The sequence below is a fragment of the Oryzias latipes genome, chromosome 6 (assembly GCF_053564925.1).
Source record: "Oryzias latipes strain Hd-rR chromosome 6, Olatipes_Hd-rR_3.1".
Classification (NCBI taxonomy): domain Eukaryota; kingdom Metazoa; phylum Chordata; class Actinopteri; order Beloniformes; family Adrianichthyidae; genus Oryzias; species Oryzias latipes.
The window spans coordinates 34315176-34336530 of record NC_136242.1 but is presented as its reverse complement, the minus strand read 5'-3'; the positions used below and the strand labels follow the sequence as shown (position 1 = coordinate 34336530).

The 21355-nt window shown below is 50.8% G+C and overlaps 1 protein-coding gene and 1 long non-coding RNA gene across 5 annotated transcripts in view; one reads left to right on the top strand and one right to left on the bottom strand.

Annotated features, from left to right (window-relative positions):
• Positions 1–21355, top strand: part of mob2a (MOB kinase activator 2a) — a 33862-nt gene that overhangs the window by 2414 nt on the left and 10093 nt on the right. Inside the window, exon 1 of one of the 4 annotated variants that reach the window (XM_078949129.1) lies at positions 5766–5923. The exons of 1 other annotated variant lie outside the window; for it this stretch is intronic. In XM_078949129.1, coding sequence (XP_078805255.1) covers positions 5910–5923 — 14 coding nt within the window. In that variant the 5' untranslated portion in view covers positions 5766–5909. Of the gene's footprint in view, positions 1–5765; positions 5924–10186; positions 10450–15174; positions 15446–21355 lie in introns of those variants that run through there. 2 more of the 4 variants (XM_023956156.2, XM_023956152.2) reach the window with 2 other exon arrangements.
• LOC144992503 (uncharacterized) lies at positions 6445–10331 on the bottom strand. The gene is made up of 2 exons (XR_013656511.1): positions 10199–10331; positions 6445–6560 (listed from the first exon to the last, which is right to left on the bottom strand). It is a non-coding gene; the product is annotated as an uncharacterized LOC144992503 (long non-coding RNA).

Genomic DNA, 21355 nt, shown 5'->3' with positions numbered 1-21355 from the left:
ATGGTAAACCGCCGTCTGCGTGGTTTCCTGTAAGCGGCCAGCCTGCTGTCTGCGGGCTCAGGCCTTCAGCTTATCGTGAAGCAAAGTCGGATCAGATATCTGAAAGTCATCAGTCATAAATGGTTTGGCTGCTGCTGGCTGATTACCAGCTCCTCTGGCTGAGGCACTATAGAGGCAGTTTGGGAGGGGTGGGGGCTCCTTTTTGGGGTGTTGCTTCATGTTAAGACGGCCTGGCAGGGAGATAAGGTGACTCCTAACAGAATTACGGCGTGACCTTTGACCTCTCCTGTTGTTCTCTCCTTCAGTACTTTAGACCATTTGGAAACATTTGGAGCTTCTGCTGAACCGCCGCCGCTGTGTGTGTGTGTGTGTGTGCGTGCGTGTGTGCGCACGCATGTGCGTGTACGTGCGCCCGCACTGCTAGCATTGTAAATGAGCAGCTCGGATCACTAAGAGAATGGGTTAATGGAGCGTGTAATCATTCTGAAGTCAGACCTTTGGTCACCAGCTCCTCCGCTGAGGGAGGGGGGCTAACAGGAGGGAGGGATGGGAAAGGAGGAGGAGAGAAGTGGGCAGATTAGGAGATGGAGGAGGAGAAGCTCTTTGATCTGAAGGGGATAAAAGGACAGCAGCCATGAAAAAGTGCTGGCAGTTTGCAAACGTGTTCCTGGAGTGGACTGACTGTTTTCTTTGTTATTTTGAACAGAAAATACTCCCCTTTTCATTTAAATGGCTGCATGTGTCCGCCTTCAGGTTGGGGCAGCAGTCGGATCGTGGGGGGGTGAAGGACCATCCAGTTCGCTGGAATGAGCAGGCCGCTTTAGCCCTCAAGAGTGCGACGTGCTGCTGGACGGCTCCCAATCCGGCACAGACCCTGATGGTCACCTGTGGCGGCACAGCCCTTGATTTGGCATGGTCCTGGCACGTTCGCGGTGGTGCGGCACGTCCGCGGTGGTGCGGCACGTCCGCCGTGGTGCGGCACGTCCGCCGTGGTGCGGCACGTTCGCCGTGGTGCGGCACGTCCGCCGTGGTGCGGCACGTCCGCCGTGGTGCGGCACGTCCGCCGTGGTGCGGCACGTCCGCCGTGGTGCGGCACGTCCGCCGTGGTGCGGCACGTCCGCCGTGGAGCGGCACGTTCGCCGTGGTGCGGCACGTGTTCGCCGTGGTGCGGCACGTCCGCCGTGGTGCGGCACGTCCGCCGTGGTGCGGCACGTCCGCCGTGGTGCGGCACGTTCGCCGTGGTGCGGCACGTCCGCCGTGGTGCGGCACGTCCGCCGTGGTGCGGCACGTCCGCCGTGGTGCGGCACGTCCGCCGTGGTGCGGCACGTCCGCCGTGGTGCGGCACGTCCGCCGTGGTGCGGCACGTCCGCCGTGGTGCGGCACGTCCGCCGTGGTGCGGCACGTTCGCCGTGGAGCGGCACGTTCGCCGTGGTGCGGCACGTTCGCCGTGGTGCGGCACGTTCGCCGTGGTGCGGCACGTTCGCCGTGGTGCGGCACGTTCGCCGTGGTGCGGCACGTTCACCGTGGTGCGGCACAGTCACCCGGTTTGGCACAGTCACCCGGTGCGGCACAGTTGCCTGGCCCCTGACTGCCTGACCCGATGGCGCTCAGCCTCCAACTTTGTCAGCAGTAATGTGATGTTTCAGGTGAGGAAGGTTCCAGATTTACTTGTTCTGTCTGTCGACGTCAAAGTTGTTGGGTTTTTCCTGAGTCTGCAGACATCTGAGATGATTGTTGGAAAGAAGCTTCTGGTGGAGGAGAAGCTTCTCCAGGCTGTGAAGAGCCTCCGTCCCACACCAGGACCTTCCTCTGACCAGGGTTTTCTGCTCATCCATCCCTTGTTTTGGAAATGAGCCAAATCCTGGTTTCCATCTTCAGGTCTGTCGTTTCTTCAAACTGCATTTAGATTCCAGTATTTGAGGATCGAACGGCCAAAGAGGACAACAGAAGTTTATCAAAAATGAAAGTTTTCATTTTTCTCAAAAAAATTTAAAAAGATTTACAAACTGGGCCCTTAAAGAGGTCAACAGAAACATCAGTAACTCAGGCAACAAACTTAACTTTAACTTAAGCAACTGAACAGACCAAGTAACCGAAACAAACTGACCTCACCAAAGACACAACAGGGGAACAAATATAGTGGCTGATCAGACCACCTGAGAAACATGGGGGGGACAAAGACTATAAAGACCTGACTAAACACAAAAGACAAAAACATCAAAAGTTGAACAAAATGAAGAATAACCAACAGATGCAAAGCAAATAAACATTAAATAAGTCCATTGGTTTCTCCCCTGGGAGGTTCCTGTAGATCAGGGGGGTCAAACTCATTTTCACTGGGGGCCACATCAGTATAGTGTCTGTCCTCAAAGGGCCGGATATAACTTATACATGTAACTAAATGTAATGAAACATACATGTAACTACTCCTTAATGTTAAACAACTAATTTATTTATTTATTATAACTTTTGAAAGTGACAATTACAGTTGCGTAGAAAACATATGTTTGCTTGTTATTCTAGCATAAATCCTTTTAATTTGATTCTGTCAGGTTAGGTCATATGGACAGTGTTTGAGTCATAATGTATAGTTGCCCAATCCCATATTTCAAGTCAGATTCCCCCTAGATATGAATAAATACACACCAATTTTTATTTTTTATTTTAAGAAATCAAAAACTTTTATGCTCTCGTGGGCCACATAAAATGACATGGAGGGCCACATTTGGCCCCCGGGCCTCGAGTTTGACATATGTGCTGTAGATGGTACCTGCCCAATTGTCTGACTGGAGTATTTAAAGGCTGTGAAGACTTGAGCTCCTCCTTTGCCGGTCCTCCCAGCACAGCTCCAGGAGCAGAACCTCAGTCAGACCCGGAGGGACCAGTAGGACCCTCAGAACTGCCGACTCAAAAACAGGTGACATGAATTTAACCAAAATAAGTAAACTAAACAAATGTACATGAGCTACAAATTATTATTGGAAACTGATAATAAATGCATATTTTAACTCAAAAATGTGTGCATTTATTAAAGAATGAAGAATCTGAAATAATAATTAAAAAAAGAAAGTGTGCAATGCTGGGGGGAGGTTACCGCCATTTTGTTTGTGGGTGTGGCAGGATGTGCTGCCATCACACAGTAGAAAAAGCCATTTCAGACGAGCGGAACCATCACCGGATCTCTGAATGGAACATTTCTGAGCCACAGAAACTGAACAACAACGCGCCTCAGTTTGAAAAGGATCCGGCTTTTGAGCGTCTACTTTGGGGATCTCGTCCTTGTGATGTGAGATTGGAAGTGCTGCTCTCCGGCCTGCGTTGGAGGAAAGTGGCTTTGCTGCAGACCGAGGCGGCTGCTTCCGCTGCCCCCCCTCAGCCTGGTGCCGCTGGCAGATGAGCTCACATCATCTTCAGGCAGTCACCTGCTCCAGAAGTGAAGCGGAGCGCCGCTGTCGTCACGCTGACTCTGACCTTTGGTTCCTTTGTTACAGCGTGAGAGCAGAATATTGATCAGTGATCAACACCAGCAATAATTCATGCAGAGCTGCATTGTTGCTGGGGTTCTGACCCGTGTCGCAGCACCGCACAGCTGTTACCGACGCCTCACTTCAGATTCTCGCCACATGGATGATCTGGTTTATTCATGAGCTGCTTTGAGCTTCCTGTCGTCTGCTCAACCACCATCATGGAGTCTTTTTACATTGAAAGACCTTCTTTGTTCTTTTTTATTTTTCACCGTAGTTCCAGCATCGTTGGGGCAATCGTTGAGGATCTTTGGGGCAACTATGGATTTGTTGGCAATGAGCCTATCATTATAGACCAGCTTGATTTTGTCCTGTGAACAGCAGCAGGTCTCTCCATCCCTGACAGGGGCGGAGTCCTCTACTCCTCAGCTGTCCTTCCTGACATCCTCCACGGAGCTGCTTCCTCTCAGAAGGTCTTTCAGACCCAAAAGGCCGGGCTTTCATAGTTCAGACGTTCAACTTCAGGTTTGGCAGCAAGGCGACTCCTGAAAAACGAGGAGCAGCAGCGTCTGCGATCAGCACCAGGTTTCCGCTCTCGCTGCAGAAACGCTGAAGGCGTTGACCCGACGCCGTTTGAAAACAGCTGAGGGAGGCGTTTCAGGACCGTCCTGGAGACCTCAGCATGGAGAACGCAACTCTGAGGAAGAAGATGGTGAAGAAGTCACCCCTCAGTCTCCAGGTCAGGAGAGTAATAGGCTCACCAAAGGTCTGAGTGGTTTCTAGTTGGCTTTTTGTGAGCCTATTACTCTCCTGACCTGTAGACGGAGGGGCCACGTCTAGAATCCGCTCTCAGACCAGAACAGAGGAACGGAGCTGAGAAATTCAACCAGTTCGCTGCTTTTACCGACTGTTGGGATGGAATCAACCTGGATAGAGGAGAACTGTCCTCTACACGCCTTCATTTCATCCCTCATGCCATCGCTCAGTGGTTCTGAGGTCCTCCTGCTGGTTCTGGTTCTGTTCATGTCAGCTTCAGGCAAACGTCAGTGCTTCACGGTGGAGCGGAGCACCTCCTTTGGGTTTCTGTAGTTGGGTGAAGGAAACAGAAACAATCAGCAGTGTGAAGGTGGAGGGAAGGATGTGCTCGTGACCTTTCTAACACAGAACTTCCTGTGGCGGCGGCTGTGGACAGAAGGCTGAAGGTTCTGACGTGACGTTTGGACTTCTGCTGGTCTGCAGAGAAGAAGACTCCTGGAAGTTCTGCTTCCCTTCATCGTCGTCGTTTGCTGTAATTACAACAGCAGTTAAAGAGTGATGTCATCATTCTCATCCAACAGAGGAGATCTGCATGGTGGTTACGGGGGGGGGGCATCTTTTGTTGATTCTCCTGCTGCTGGTCTGCTACTGTTGGGGCTTGGTTGGATTGAAGTCGTTTATTTGGACCCTAACTGTTGCTTTTGGTTCTGATTTGTTTCTTTGTTAAATCTCTGTCTGGATTTTTAAAATCCTTTTTTGAATATTTCCACAAATGATGGGTTTATTCCAACAAACAAGGTTTACTCCAACAACAGCAAAGTTCTGTAAGGATGGTGTTTGTACAGGATAAAATAATGTTCTTATCACTTCCCATCATGCAACCCGTTAGCAATTTCTGGCATTGTTCTCTTTTGACCCCCCCCCCCCCATGCATTTGTTGTGCTGGAGCCCAGATGAGAAGCTCATTAAATGATGGCGTTCCTGCAGACGCGTTGAGCGCTGTGAACTTCCTGTTTCGAGGTGGACTGAAGCAGAGGAGTGTCCGGATCGGGGCGGGCCGTCGGGGTTCCTGAGCGTTCCCGTTCCCGACCTTCCTGCACGTCTCATCTGTAAGGGGAAGGCAGAGGGAGCGTTTCCTGTCAGAAGAACAGAAGTCCACGGGTTTGGACTGCTGAGTTCATGCGTCCCTGCAGAAAAGGAAGGGGGGGTCTGGGGGGGCGGGTCTTCTTCTTCTTCATGCTGCTGTGTGCCACGGTCTCTAGAGACGCTCTTGTTTTGAAGGGACGGCTAACTAGTTGGAGCTTCCTGTTGTGCAGCATGTTTTCTGTTTCTCTGGTGTGAACATGTGGAAGAATTCAAAGGTGAGACTGTCCTCTCACAGCGCTCCTCCTCTCTGAGGAGGACGTCTTCTGCGGCTCCTGGAGAGACGGCGGTCGCCTCTGTGAACAGCAAGAACCCCGGGAAAGGTGGAGCAGACGGCGGTGAGAGCAGCCGTGTTGTTGGTTCAGAGACAGGAAGGATCTCTGTGGGAGCAGGATGGGTCAGGAATGAATCCATCAGAGGATGGGATCCTAGATGTTCAGGAGATCCATGCAGAAGGAGACGTTGGGAGGAGGAAGAGGGATGACGATGATGAAGATTGGAGCTACAGGAAAGGTTCATGGATGAAGGAGGACGTGAGGGTGGAGGATGCAGAGGAGAAGGTTAGATGGAGGCGGATGACATTTGGATGAAAGTTTGTATTTCAGTGCAAAGCTGTAAAATGTCAACTTTAAGGAAAAGTGGTATTAAGAACCAACAGGGACTCGCTGTTTTGCACATATATAAAGACAGGCAGAGGTGCAGTTTCTGCAGCAGGAGCTCCCTGCAGTGGGATATTTTTGAATCTGTAGTTTCCTAACTAGTGATCCAAGATTTGGACTCAACACCCAAAACGCTTCTACCTGCAGTTCTGCTGTTTTCCGTTTGTGTGGTTTCAAGTCCTGAACTGAAGGGAGACAGGAAAACAAATCCATCAGGATGCAAATCCTGGACAAACGGAGGGATGGGGAGGCTGCAAACGCTGTGGTTGTGAGCGTCCGTCCCTGATGGAGTCTGCATCCCTTCATCTGCAGATCCTCTGGACCTTCTCCCCTGATCAGGTTCAACCCGCTCAGCAGGCTTTTCTGCAGCTTTAGAGCCTCAACGCGACGCCACTGGTTTGACTCCAAGAAGTCCTTCTGTGTGACAGTCTGGGTTTTTGTGCATCTGCGTGTTTTGGTGAGCGGTTACGGCCCCCGCGGTCACGCCTGGCCTTTCCTCACCCGCTCAGCCGCCAGCGGCTTCAGAGGAGGAATAAATCTGCAGAGAAGACAGAAAGCAAAGGAGAGGTCAGGAGTGAGAGTGAGGGATCCAGTGGCCATGAAATCAGATCTCCGTGTTGCGTAATCGCGCCTCTGGGTCTTCCCAGCTTGTACCGGGCTCTGGGTCACATGACCACATCAGAATGCTACAGAACCAGAATCCATCCGATGGACTGCAGCCTCCATTCAAACATGTACGCAGTTTTTATTTTATCACTAAACTTTCTGCTCTAATTCTCCTCTGTGTTTAAACAGCCTGCTTTAGATGCAGATCATGTAGAGTCCCCACCAATCAGGCTGTGTAAAAGTGGTCAGCCTATGTTTGGGATGTCACAGGTTTGATTCCCACTTTGCCTTCTCGTGTTTTGGAGTGTCCTTGAGGAAGACACTGAATCTCCTGATGGTATTCATGGTTATGGGTTGGCGCCATGTGTGGCAGCTCTGCCTCCATCAGCGTGGGTGAGTGTGACGGTGAAGCTGTTTAGACCTTTAAGTAGAAAAGTAAGATTAGATTCTTAGAAACCGACAAAGACTTGAAATGTTCTGGTTGTTTTTCAGTCTCAGTAAAAGCTTTGAAAAGTCCTCTGGACTTCTGGAAGTTGCAGATGTTTCACCTTGATCTTTTTTTAAAACCCACTCTAATCAAAAATGGTCTTTTTAGATAAGATAAGATAAGATAAGATGAGATAAGATAGGACTTTATTGATCCCCTGAGGGAAATTAGGCAGCCAAAAACAAGAAAAGTTGCAAAAGTACGAAAAACAAAGCAGCAATGAGTAAGAATAAAAATAATAATAATACAAGGTGGAAGTAAAAGTACAGGTCATAAATAACGGATTAAATGAGGCAATAAATAGCAGCAGTGGTTTTCTACAGTCCTAGACTGTGTTGTTGAATAGTCTGACTGCTGTTGGGATGAAGGACCTCCGGGAACGCTCTTTTTTGCACTGGGGGGGCAGCAGTCTCTGGCTGAACGAGCTACTCATGGTCCTCACCGTCGCATACAGGGGGTGGGAGGGGTTGTTCCGGATGCTGGACAGCTTGGTCAGCATCCTCCTCTCACCTACAGAGTCCACCGGGTCTATGGGACAGCCCAGGACAGAGCTGGCTGACCAGCTTGTCCAGCTTCTTTTGTGGTCCAGCAGACCACAGCATAGAAAGTTGCTGATGCAACGACGGTCTCATAGAAGGTCTTGAGTAGTGGCCTACAGACACCAAAGGACCTCAGTCTCCTCAGGAGGTGGAGGCGACTCTGGCCCTTCTTGTGCAGGACCTTTGTGTCGTCTGACCAGTCCAGTTTATTGTTGATGTGAACGCCCAGGTACTTGTACTTTTTTAAGCTACCAGGAGAGTGTAAACAGATGATGTGATGTCAAATGGGGGCGGGCTTTCTCTACGCCACCCGTCCCACCCCCCCACAACTCAGGGGGGAATTCTGATGACCTCCTGCCGCCCCACAGAAACTGTCCTATGATCAGAGTGGGACTTTCAAGCTGCTTCTGCTATGGAAGCATCCTGGATGAAGGAGGATCTTCACCGCCTCAACTCATCGGTGTCGACAGGAATCAGACGGGCTTCATAGCAGTGCAGAGCGGTCAGCCACAGCGGTGCTGCACACCTTTACCTGTCGGCTTCCACTGACCCCTCACACCAACTGTAGCGCCACCTGCTGGTCTGCATTATCCCTGCAGACCAGCAGGTGGCGCCACTGTTCTATTGCTGTCAGTTGAAGTGTGCCAGTCTTTGAACTGCAGCAACTCACTTCAGTGGTTCAAACCGAGTAAAGATTGACTTAAATGCTGCTTTTGCTGCTTTAGACCAGGGGGGTCAAACTCATTTTCACTGAGGGCCACATCAGCATAGTGTCTGTCCTCAAGGGGCCAGATATAACTTATACATGTAACTAAACGTAATGAAAAATACATGTAACTACTCCTTAATGTTAAATAACTCATTATTTATTTACTATAACTTTTTAAAGTGACGATTCCAGCTGCATAGAAACATATGTTTGTTTGTTACTTTAGCATAAATCCTTTTACATTTGATTCTGTCAGGTTAGGTCATATGGACAGTGTTTCAGTCCTAATGTATAGTTGCCCAATCCCATATTTCAAGTCTGATTCCCCCTAGATATGAATAAATACACACCAATTATTATTTTAAGAAATTAAAAACTTTAATGCTCTCGCGGGCCACATAAAATGACATGGAGGGCCACATTTGGCCCCTGGGCCTTAAGTTTGACATGTGCTTTAGAGATCGTCTTGCTTACTTGTTGGTAATCTGACTACTCATTTATGTAATCAGACTAATGGCTTGGATGAGTCGTCTCTCGGACGTCAGATAACTGCAACAATCTTTGAAGTGTGGAAACGAGCTCCAAACTGGCACCATTGGGACCACCTAAAATTTAAAAATGGCCGCCATTTTCCAAGATGGCTGTGATTTCTACGCGTATATTGCTACAGGATTGTTACTCCCTGGGCCGATTTGGATGATTTTGGAATCAAATCCTGAAATTTGGATTAAAGGGAAGTTCAATGAATAGCTTTTTAAGGGCTTTTTGTAATACGATTTTGACAAAAAAGTGAAAAAATATAGTAAAAACACAACCCTATAGCAAAACATTTATTAGATATGGTGTACCACGACGCGCTTCTGCTTTGCACATGCAGCCATAGGTGAGAGAAGTGAGGACCAGTGCTAGAGTCCATAGAGGATGTGGCTGACTGCCTAAACAAAGGTACTACCTCTACCCCCACACCCCCACCAGTGATGCCACATACACAGGTTTTAGCTGACCCCTCGAGTTGGCAGATTATTTCTGGGATATGGTACCAGGAAGCTTCTAAATGCAGCTTCTGCATGGTCCAAATGTATGATTAGACACCAAGGTCAACAATGTGGGACAGAAATCTACTATTTTATTGCAGAAAAAGTGTTTTTGATATTAGAAAGAGTGACCATCAATAAAAAAGCTGACATCTTGAATTTTCACGTGGCACTACAGCAATAGAACAAGTGAGGTTTATGGGATGGCAGAGGCCTCTCGGGGGGCTTCAGGGGTGGGGTCTCCCGGCCTCTGGGCGTTCGTCATGGGCATACGTGCGCAGACAGATTGACGGCCTCTTGGCGGCTCTCAGCCTGCATGGATGTAGGAGTCTTTTCATGCTACACCTCTTGGATCGGCCCCAGTCAGTGGTGCCTCTGTATGTACTGGAAAGGAAAACCTGGCACATGTGGTTTTAGCTTCTCTAAACTTGGCTTCTTTCACACACGTAGTGCTGTAGCTTTGTGTGTTTGTGTGTATGTCGGTGTGCGTGTGTGTGCACTTCAGTTCAGTATTGAACTTTGTGTTGCGGTGGGGTTTAGATCTGCTGGAAGCTTCTCTGTGGTGACCCTAGCCCCCACCCGTCCAGCGTCAGGGGCGTCAGATTTACCTGAAGCCAGAGGACAGACTCAGTCAGTGGGGAGTCTGCCCCCAGTGGTCAATTGGAGAACTGCAGCCTTTGGTCGGACTAACCAATTGTGAGAGCCCCCCCCCCCCCCCCCCCCCCCGATGGCCCCCACTGCTCTGACGGTTCTCCGGCTGATGGTTCCGTTCTTCCGAATCTTTTTAATATGACGTCTCACCTGACGTGACCTGTCTGTACCGGAAGCGCGCGCGTTAGCTTTGATCCCGGCGCCGGCAGTAACCCTGCCCCTTGGAGAGGGGGGAGGAGGGGGTCCGGGGAGCAGAGCCGGAGGTCTGCGGAGAGCGGCGCTGCTCCACCCCCCGGTCCGTCTCCGTCTCGGACTCGAACCGCCGGCACTCTGGATTTCTTCGTCCGCGTCCTGTCGTCCAGAATGAGGTTCAAACGGAACGGCTCCTACACGTTAAACCGGTGAGACGCGCGTGCATGTGACGTGGCGGGGGGGGCTCTTTCATTCCTACGACCCCCCCGCTCCTCGTAGCCTTCATTTTCTGCGGGGGGGGGGTCAGAAAAGACGGTTCTTTTAGGCTAAAAACGCTGTTTACCTTCCGGTTCTGAACAGGAAGTTCTGCTCGGACGTTGGAGAACTTGATGACCTTCCGGAAACCATGAGGGGGAGGGGGGGTTGAAGAACTACTAAGGGGGGGGGGGGGGGGGGGGGGGGTCTTATTGTTGTTTGATTTGTGTTAATTTGAACTTTTTCCTGATGGTGCTTTAAACCCAAAGAGAACCAGAAATGTTCGGTCCTGAACATTCATCATCACCCCCCCCCCCCCCCATTTGCCCCCCTCCCCCATAGAAACCCAGTCAGAGGAAGACTCCATCATCTGGATCCTCAAGTCTCAGTGACTCAATCACGGATTTGAATCAAGTCGAGTTATTCTCAGGAAAAGCTTTTGCAGACAGAACTCTGAGTGGATCAGAACTTTTCTGATCGTCTGATGCTTAAAGGTTCTGGTCAGGGCTTACAGTGGTTCTGTGGAGTTCTGCTGCCCACTTTGCTCTTCGGTTTGTCCGTCTGGAAGGAAACCGTCACGTTTTGGTTTCTTCCTCTGTGAAAATGGCCTCCAGCTGCTGATGAAGACGCTGAACCTCCATGAAGGTCTTCCTCATCAAAGCCAGTTTTTCCTCATGGGGGGTTGTGGCATTTCTGCTCTGCTTCTGAGACGGGTAATTCTGGAGCGGACCTCTGAACCGGGATGGACGTTTCCATAGAAGCTCCTCCCTTTCCTGTGGCGTTCGGCCTGCGAGGAGCCGGCGGCTAGAAGATGTTCTGAAATTCATTACTGCTGGTTTCACTCCTGACTCCCACAGAGACTCCAAGCTAATGTTCACCTCTGAGACTGAGAGTACCCCCCCCCCCCTAACTTCATTTAGGAAAATATTTGCTGGAGGAGGGAGTTACTGTGGCTGCTGTGAGGGAGGGGCTCTGAAAATGTGCAGATGACTGGAAAACAGGTTTCTTAAAAGGAGCTACTGAGGAAGAGGAGGAGGACGAAGGACATCACAGGATGAAGAAACATTTCCCTGCTGTCATTTCTCTCCCCTCATAGAAGCAGGGAAGTGGGTGTGGTCAGGGTGGACGTGTCCTTCTTTATGGCGTAAATGAGAGCATCTGCACCTCTGTTTTAGAGTCCAATCTTCATGTTCAGCAGTCATGATGTGACGACTCATCAGACCTTTGTTGAGGGTGGAGACGACTAGTAGGATGTTTTTTTGGGGGGTGGAGACGACTCGTCAGATGCTTATTGGGGGTGAAAACGACTCGTCAGATGTTTGTTGGGGGGTGGAGACGACTCGTCAGATGTTTGATGGGGGTGAAAACGACTCGTCAGATGTTTGATGGGGGTGAAAACGACTCGTCAGATGTTTGTTGGGGGTGGAGACGACTCGTCAGATGCTTATTGGGGGTGAAAACGACTCGTCAGATGTTTGTTAGGGGTGGAGACGACTCGTCAGATGTTTGTTAGGGGTGAAAACGACTCGTCAGATGTTTGTTAGGGGTGAAAACGACTCGTCAGATGTTTGTTAGGGGTGGAGACGACTCGTCAGATGTTTGATGGGGGTGAAAACGACTCGTCAGATGTTTGATGGGGGTGAAAACGACTCGTCAGATGTTTGTTGGGGGTGGAGACGACTCGTCAGATGCTTATTGGGGGTGAAAACGACTCGTCAGATGTTTGTTAGGGGTGAAAACGACTCGTCAGATGTTTGTTAGGGGTGAAAACGACTCGTCAGATGTTTGTTAGGGGTGGAGACGACTCGTCAGATGTTTGATGGGGGTGAAAACGACTCGTCAGATGTTTGATGGGGGTGGAGACGACTCGTCAGATGTTTGTTAGGGGTGAAAACGACTCGTCAGATGTTTGTTAGGGGTGGAGACGACTCGTCAGATGTTTGATGGGGGTGAAAACGACTCGTCAGATGTTTGATGGGGGTGAAAACGACTCGTCAGATGTTTGTTGGGGGTGGAGACGACTCGTCAGATGCTTATTGGGGGTGAAAACGACTCGTCAGATGTTTGTTAGGGGTGGAGACGACTCGTCAGATGTTTGTTAGGGGTGAAAACGACTCGTCAGATGTTTGTTAGGGGTGAAAACGACTCGTCAGATGTTTGTTGGGGGTGAAAACGACTCGTCAGATGTTTGTTAGGGGTGAAAACGACTCGTCAGATGTTTGTTGGGGGTGAAAACGACTCGTCAGATGTTTGTTGGGGGTGGAGACGACTAGTCAGATGTTTTTTTGGGGGGTGGAGACGACTCGTCAGATGCTTATTGGGGGTGAAAACGACTCGTCAGATGTTTGTTAGGGGTGAAAACGACTCGTCAGATGTTTGTTAGGGGTGGAGACGACTCGTCAGATGTTTGATGGGGGTGAAAACGACTCGTCAGATGTTTGATGGGGGTGAAAACGACTCGTCAGATGTTTGTTGGGGGTGGAGACGACTCGTCAGATGTTTGTTAGGGGTGAAAACGACTCGTCAGATGTTTGTTAGGGGTGAAAACGACTCGTCAGATGTTTGTTAGGGGTGGAGACGACTCGTCAGATGTTTGTTAGGGGTGAAAACGACTCGTCAGATGTTTGTTAGGGGTGAAAACGACTCGTCAGATGTTTGTTAGGGGTGGAGACGACTCGTCAGATGCTTATTGGGGGTGAAAACGACTCGTCAGATGTTTGTTAGGGGTGGAGACGACTCGTCAGATGTTTGTTAGGGGTGAAAACGACTCGTCAGATGTTTGTTAGGGGTGAAAACGACTCGTCAGATGTTTGTTAGGGGTGGAGACGACTCGTCAGATGTTTGTTAGGGGTGAAAACGACTCGTCAGATGTTTGTTAGGGGTGAAAACGACTCGTCAGATGTTTGTTAGGGGTGGAGACGACTCGTCAGATGCTTATTGGAGGTGAAAACGACTCGTCAGATGTTTGTTAGGGGTGAAAACGACTCGTCAGATGTTTGTTAGGGGTGAAAACGACTCGTCAGATGCTTATTGGGGGTTGAGACCCCCCGCGGGTCATTACTAGGGCTGCATGTCATGAGGAAAACTTGCGATTTGTGATGTTGGTGATCAATGTTGCGATGACTGTATCACTTGCGATACACAAACAAATAACCAAACAACCAAAAACATAAATTCCATTTCACTGCAACTGATGAAATCAGTCAACATAAGTTATTCTCCAAATGAGCCTCGTCTACATAGGAGGCGAGCATCTAACAGAAAAGGCCTCCGTCTGATTGGTCAGATGCATACATGCATTTATTTGATTGGGTAAATACTTCAAGCTGCCATAAGTAAGGGTTAATGGCCTTCGAAGTGTGCGGTTACTACTTTTTAACGCACGCCGTGGAAGCCGCGGTTAAGGCCATTAACCCGCTTATACCATGGTCACTTACAAAAGCAATACATATTAACCAGGTTTTAGTCCTTAATTCTTGTTTTTTTTTTCGATTTGTATCACTTTTCTCATAAACAGCGTACTATATGTTACGTGATGCGGCGCGATGCGCCGCATCACGTAACATATAGTCCGCGTCGCGCAGCACCACCGCTGCAGTTAAGATTCGGCGATATATATATGCTGATCGTCCCGATGGGTTGAATAAAGCATCAATTCAGAGGGAAAGTTAATCGCTTACCGCTTGTTTTTGCCCCGATGATGAAGCAAAAGGTTGTTTTACAGAAGCTGGCGCAGTGATACAAATCATTTAAGCTAGCCGACCGGAACTTCTTTTTTCACCGTGCGGTTATCAGGTTTTAACGCATACCCAGCAGCCAATCAGAATCGAGTATTCAACCGGACCATGGTATAAGATTGTTTAAGCACATTAAAGGGAGCCATTTATCGTAATTTCTGCCGTCTTTTGCGATGTGCGTGCTGCACAGCTTTAAATGGCGCTAACGATTTATTGTGCAGGCCTAGTCATGACTCGTGTCCATGAAGACTTGAGGTTCTGGTCCTGGTGTCGGGGCGCTCGTACCGTCCATCTCTCTGATAACTCGGCAGTGGAGATGAAGCCCCCCTCCCCCTCCCCACGCTTTTGTTGCGTAACTGCCTGAAGGTGACTTCTGCTCTCCGTCCTGCTGGGATGTTTGCTCGCCACCGAGTCCAGCTTGACTTTGAGCTTCGGCGCAGAGCGGGGTGGTTTTCCCTCGCCGTGTCAGTTACCCATGCATGTGCACGTATCCTGCAGCGTCAGCAGCGTGCACGGATACGTGCGCTGCAGGCCTCTCTTGCTTTCATGGATTCAGATGTGATGTTGGAAGAGGCTGGCCCTGCTGTTTGTCCTTCACTTTGTTTACACACCTCCTCTGCAGGGATTGGTGCACGTTTGCGGGCTGATCCCCACTGTAGCCCCTCCCTTACTGCATCTCTGCATCCGTTGCATGAATGAGGAGCCACGTGTGGTCTGCATGCATGAATCCGGTGGACCCCGGTGACGGCAGCTCCTGCACTCCTTACCTGTCTACATTTGATGTTGTCAGGACTTTGCTGGGGGAGGAGGGGGAGGAGGGGCTCTGGTTAGGATGTATACAGATGGCAGAGATTGCTGCTGTCTCCTCTGCAGCCCCCCCCCCGCGCCGCCGTGCAGTCAGCAGTTTGTTTATGGGACTCTGTTTGCCAAGCTAATCTTCCCGCCTTTCAAGTGGGAGCCACAGAGTGAAAGAGAGGGAGGCGCAGAGGGCAGGAGCGGGAAGGCAGCTGCAGCAGTTGATGAGGAGCGAGGAGGAGAACGGCGGCCGCTTTGACGAATGGCGGGCTGCGTCCGTCCGGCCGGGCTTTCCTGCAGACGCGTGATCCGGCAGAGCGGCGCCCGGCTGCACCTGTAGCCAGCCGTGAAGGAGGAGCGGGGAGCGTCCATCGGGCGGGATGGGGGTCCTAGTTTGCTGCGACTGCTTCTTCTATAGGTAACCCCCCCACCCCCACCCTTCTGCTGGTGCTTCACTGCAGTTTCTCTGACTTTCATGCACATTTTGGAGTTTTGTGGGCCCCCGCTGCAGTGTGGAGGAGGCGTTTAAGGACAGCGGCGGTGTGGCAAATCTGCTGTCGTCGGGGGGTGGGGGGGGGGGTTCTGCATGGCTCTAAGCCAGCCTCACAGAGCCTCTCTGCTGCTTTACTTGAGGATTTCTGTTTGCAGACCAACATCTCTCAGGAAGACGGTTCCTCCCCCCCCCCCCCGTCCAACTTTTCTTGTGTGTTGTCCCCCCCCCCATGTGAGCGGCTCAGCACTGTTTGTGTGGGACGCGGCGTTCCCTTATTAGGGGATTGAAGCGTTCTGTTTGTTTTTGTTGACTTTGAAGCTGTGGGTTGATCACATTGACTCCGTTTGGCGGTTTATCCGGGTTCGCGTCACCTCACTCTCTGCTCGGGAATGACGAGATGAAGCCGCCGTTTCGGTTCCATCTGTTGTGGCTGCGGGACGCGTCCGCCTGATCGCGCATTAACCGCTTTCAAACGTCTAAATTTAAGCTTGCGGCTGTAAAGCGGCGTTTTGATGAAGTTTAATGACAAGACGCCGTCAGCACAGCTGGACCGCATTATGGCGAGCTGTAATTGTGTTTATATTCAACAGCAGCCGGAAAAACAGAGAATAAACTTCCTCATGTGCTGACGTCCCCCCCCCCAAAAGAAGCATCAGAGAGGGGGGTCGTCTCATAAGCCCACAATGCCCCTCTGTGTTCAGGTGATGATCAGCAGAGGTGGAACCTGGACAGAAACCTGAAGTCTCATTTCCTCCAGAAACAGAATCCACTCAGCTTTATTTTTAGACATGACTCCTCCCCCCGAGACGTTGAGCCAATCAGGAGACTAAAAAAGGAGATGCAATGTCCTGTGGTGACGCTGTCATTCAGAGTGTGATTTCTTCACTAATGGGGTGATCCGTGTGAGCATGAACTCTGACCCTCAGGTTCCTGGTGAAGGTCAGCTCCACAGAAATCCCAGAGAAGTGAAATAATGTTCCCGGACTTCAGATCCTCTGAAGATCGCAGCTCCACCAGACTAAATGGTTTAAGCCACAATGGAAAGGTTTTTGGAGGATCTGGTTTCTGCGGTTCTTGTCCTCTTGAGTCTGGTTGGGGGGACGCAGAAGCTGGACGGGCAGATCCGTCTGTCTCGGTGTTGAATGTTTGCCTGCAGTCAAAGTTTTCTTTCTATTTTTGAATGTTTGTTGTGTAACTGGAGGAGGACTTTCTGAGTTCCCGGTGCAGGAAGGAGCGTCCATGGGGACGTTTGTCAGAAACACCAACAGCCACACTGGTTGTGAGGGTGAAGCGGCCGGCGTAGGAATGAACGCGTCACAGCCGAGCGTTTGTGTGGCAGATGGTGGCGTCGCTCTGGATGTGGGCGAAGCGTCCTGGCAGCCATGTGTCTCTCATTAGACGCTCTTCAGCAGGCCTGGCTTTTTCCATGGGGGTCAGATGAGAGCGGTGTGCTCCAGCAATCTCCCCCCCAGCCAGTCACGAGGATGAGGATGAGGATGAGGATGAGGAACGGAAAGCTCCGAGTCTGTGGAAAAGCTTTCCCTGTGTAGAACTGCATGAAGAACTTTGGTGGGCCGTGTCCGGTTCTGTTTCTGATCCGAATGGGTTCTTGTTTCTTCAGGCCCGGCTGGTGTTTGTGAAGCCTGACTCCACCCAGTAAAGCTGGGCCGAGCAGGAAACCAGCACTTATGTGGAGTTTTCTTTGGTCACTTTCTGTTGAGGAGAATCGACGTTTGTGCTTTTTGCAGGTTAAACTCAAAGTTCTTGAAGTTCTGACCTGTTGGTGTTCAGAAACAACCAGACCCGGTGGAAAAACCCCAACCCTCACATTCCAACAGCGTCGCATTTGATTGGATGTGTGTTATAAAACGCCATTTTCTGCCTTTATTGGTGGGACTGTTGGCCTTTACGGCAGCATCAGTCGGCGTGACCACGCCCTCTGGCTTCAATGAGGCCTTTTCACAAACCTGTCTGCGCCCGTTAACCCAGCACTTACAGGGCCCCAAAGTCTGGGTCGGACTAATACAGGGCTGGTTCTGTGTGGCTGCAGATGTCCTGCGATGGCGCCCTGTCTGGCGAGTGGTTCCTCAGCTTCAGCGTCAGTCGGAGGCTGGAATGCTGAGGCAGAATTCCCTCCAACAATGGATCAGGAGAAGTTGGCATGGAAAGTGGTGGAGAAAGGTAGACCGGAAGGGGCTGGGCGCCTCACTTCCTGTTTGTGGGGTTTGTCCCCGGCAGGCGTGAAGGGAAGGGGTCGTCTGGTGCAGTCACACTGAATAGGGAAGGCGGGGCCACCCCTTCCCCTTTTTATGCCTCAAACACAGGTTGGCGTTTGCGGCGATGCAGGACTTCCTCTGAGCCGCGGAGTTCCTGGAAACAGAACTTTCCTGCTGGATCTACTGAGAAGCTCCAGGCATTTTCACAGCACTGTGGGCAGATGGGGGGGGTGGCCTTTTAACGTTACTCAGAGACTGTGGGGCACTGGAAGAGCGGTCGACCTCTAAACTGAAAAAGATGACCCTTTTGGAGCTTTTTCAGCTATGAGCCGTCCTGGTCTTCAAAGATCTCTGCAAATCTCTGATTGCAAGGTGGAAGGTTCAGTTCCTGCCTTGCCTACCCATGTGTCAAAGTGTCTTTGGGCAAGGCGCTTGAACCCACATAGCTCCCGGTGGTTACAGGTTGGGGCCTTGCATGAACGTAGAGCCCCCATCAGTGTGTTAATGGGATTGTTTTTGATTGAACGGATTATAATCCCACTTTGGGATTAGCTAATAGCCAAATCAGCGCTAATCTAAACGAGGAGCCGGTTTCTGTCCCAAAAACTCAAAGTTCACTTAAGCTCAGCTGTTCAGAAGGAAAGGGGGAAGTAAACAGCTGTGCCTCAGTGGCGTGGAAACTCGAACAAACTGGATTTAGGGGGCGTGTCCTTTTTGCAGACATCGCTGATAGTCAATCTTGGCCGAATCTCAGTTTTAGCATATTCCAGATGCTGATGATGACCTCTTTATGTAACGTTTGTCCTAAATGAGTTTTTATTTGCTGTGGGTCCGTTTGGACCCGGAGGGAAAACATGTTTTCTGGGTCCCGTTGTCCCTCTTCAGCCAATCAGGTGCCTTTTGTGTACCTGAGCGTGTTGATCTGATCTGACAATCTGACCTGATCCAATGCCCCGCCCGCTTTTCTCACAGGAGCTTCCACTTCCTGTTTATTGTTTCTGCAGACATCAGCTGAACTCTTGGGGGGGGGGGGTCACAGAATCAGCTGGGGGTTGGGGGGGGGGGTGCATTCTTCACTCCTGGCAGCCAGAGGAGATCCAGCAGAATTTCCTCTGCAGTTTCTGATAGAGAGCATGTTTCTATCCCTTCAGGAGCAAATGTGAGGGTCTGCCCCTTCATACCCCCCCTCCCCCCTTCATCTGCATGTTCAGGTGCACGTCACCTGGTTCCTGTCTCACACCTGGAACCTGTTTGTCTTTGTGGTTGGGCTGTCAGCCTTGGACGGTGACGTCATTCCTGCCTCCCTGAGCTCCTGGGCGTGACGGCGTCCAGAGCTTTCATCACTGGATGGAAGAGTTAATCATGGAAACAATGGAGCAGAGTTTCCTCTGATATCAGATCTGCTGGAGGCTGATCTCCTCGCTTCGTCTGCGCCGTCACATCAACATCCATGTCAGTTTGTTCACTTCTGCCCTCATATCTGCGCTTGGAGGGGGATGTTTGTGTTTTATGTAAAAGCAGGACATTGGCCGCACTGTTCTCTGAAAGTGTCCTTGTTCTCCGGGTTTGACCGTACGGTTGTTCCGATAAGTAGAGCGGCTCGTGTCAACCCCCCTCCCCCCGGCCCCCTTCAGAGCTCAGCACCCCCTCCAGCAGGCGGTTCAGATGGGTTGACCGGCCAGTTTCTGTCATGTGAAACGCTGCCAGTTCTCCAAACAGCCATTCTCTGTCTGAATGCTGGCGTGAGATCAGACACTGGAAATGCCCATGCTGGTGCCGTCGTGTGTGGACTTGAACCCGAGTCCGGTTCGGCTGCTACGGCGGCTCGTTGACCTGGTGATGCTCTGTAACAGAATTCCAGCGGTCTTCTCCGTTTCCTGCTGCCGCTCGACTTTGTGGTTAAGGTTTTTCTTTTCTTTTTCTTTGCCCGCTTCCCCTGACGGCGTTTCCCGTTGGGTCTGAGCGACATTTCCATCATTTCAGGCATTCTGCAGACGCACACGCCTTTTCTAGGAAATGCAGAGTTTATGCACATTCAGGATTTCTTTGGGGCTTTAGCCTAACTGCCCCCACTTTAGCGTTAATGAGCCGGATCAGGGTGGGGTCGCTGAAGACCCGCTCAGATGGTTGAAGGTTTCTTATTTTGTTCCAGACCCTCACAGGACTCCACCCAGAGGAGATTTGAACTTTTCACTTTAATTCAGTGACAGCAGCCCCCCCCCCCCCCCCCCCCCCCCCCCCCCCCCCCCCCCACACACACACACACACTTTTCCATGACGCCTTTCTTTTGCACCCCCCTCCAGTTTTTCACACAACCCTTGCAGTCATACAGACACACACACGACTGCCTCTTGCACTGTTGAGCAAACCCCCCCCCCAGCCCCCCGGCCAGATCTCTGGTTTGTTTTTCGATTTTTAGAACGTTTGGTTGGTCCTCACACAGAAAGCCTTCACTTCAATGGGCTCTGACTCGGGGTGAAGGGGGGGTAACTCGCCGTTAGCCTCCCCCCACAGGCACCATGTGGTTTAAGATGCCCAGAATACTCTCCTGCATCGATGAAAGCTTCCTTTCTTCAGCGTCTGAATGCTGAACGTCCACGGTGACGTTTTCCTCCTCGTCCTCCCACCTTCTGCCACCAGATGGCAGTGTTGCTCTCAGTGATGCTTAAAGGCCTCAGAAGTTTCCTCACTGGCAGGTAATGTTTGATGCTCCTCCTCCTCCTGATGCTGGAGCAGGATATTTTAGGAGAACTTTTGAACATCAGATAAAGTGAAAGTGGAACGTACAAACAGCAGCGCCGTTCAGAGCCCTGCTTTCAGTAATAACATGTGGATCATCACACAGATCTGATCTTTCCTCAGAAACAACGGCTTAACGTTTGTTAAGGTCACTCTGGGGGGGGTTAGGAAAGTCTAGACTTTACTAATCAATTCATTCATTTCAGTGCTGGGATCAATAACTTTGGAAGTTCTCTGAAGCGTGTCATGGCGTCTCATTCCCGCCGCGTTCCGTTCTGCCTCGATCCTCCTGGCATGTATTCATGCCGTCTCCATGGCGATTGGGATTTCTAAACGTCTGGACAGGAGTCTGGTATTTCTCATCTCCTCATCTCCTCCTGTGAACCCAGGATTCTGGCTTCCTGGGTCTGAATTACGCTGAACGTTTGAAGTCGGACCCCCCCGGACCGGCTTCGGTGACGGTTTAGAGCTAGGCTGGCCGACTGGTTGTGATCGGCGGCGCATGAACCCTCACTTATCAGCTGCCCACTCGAGCGCCTCCTGGACCGGTTCTCCTGCCCTCCTACAGCCTGCTTCACGGCTGACTCCTGCAGGCCTTTGTTTGGCGTGGCGGTGTGCAGAGCGCGCTGGCGTGTCTGTGCATGCAGCCCAGCCCCGTCAGGAATGCAGAACGAAGGAGACGAAGGAATGAACGGAGAAGAGGCTTCAAGTATGAACAAATATTCCAACATTTCGCTTTTCGTTCTGCAGAAAATAACTTCAGGTAGCAAACATGAACCTGTTCTGTTGGTGGGCGGAGCCTGTAAACTCAGGTCACTTTTGCTGAAAGCTGCTGGTTTTGGCTCAGGTTTTGTTTGCTCACCTGTAGACAGACTGCAG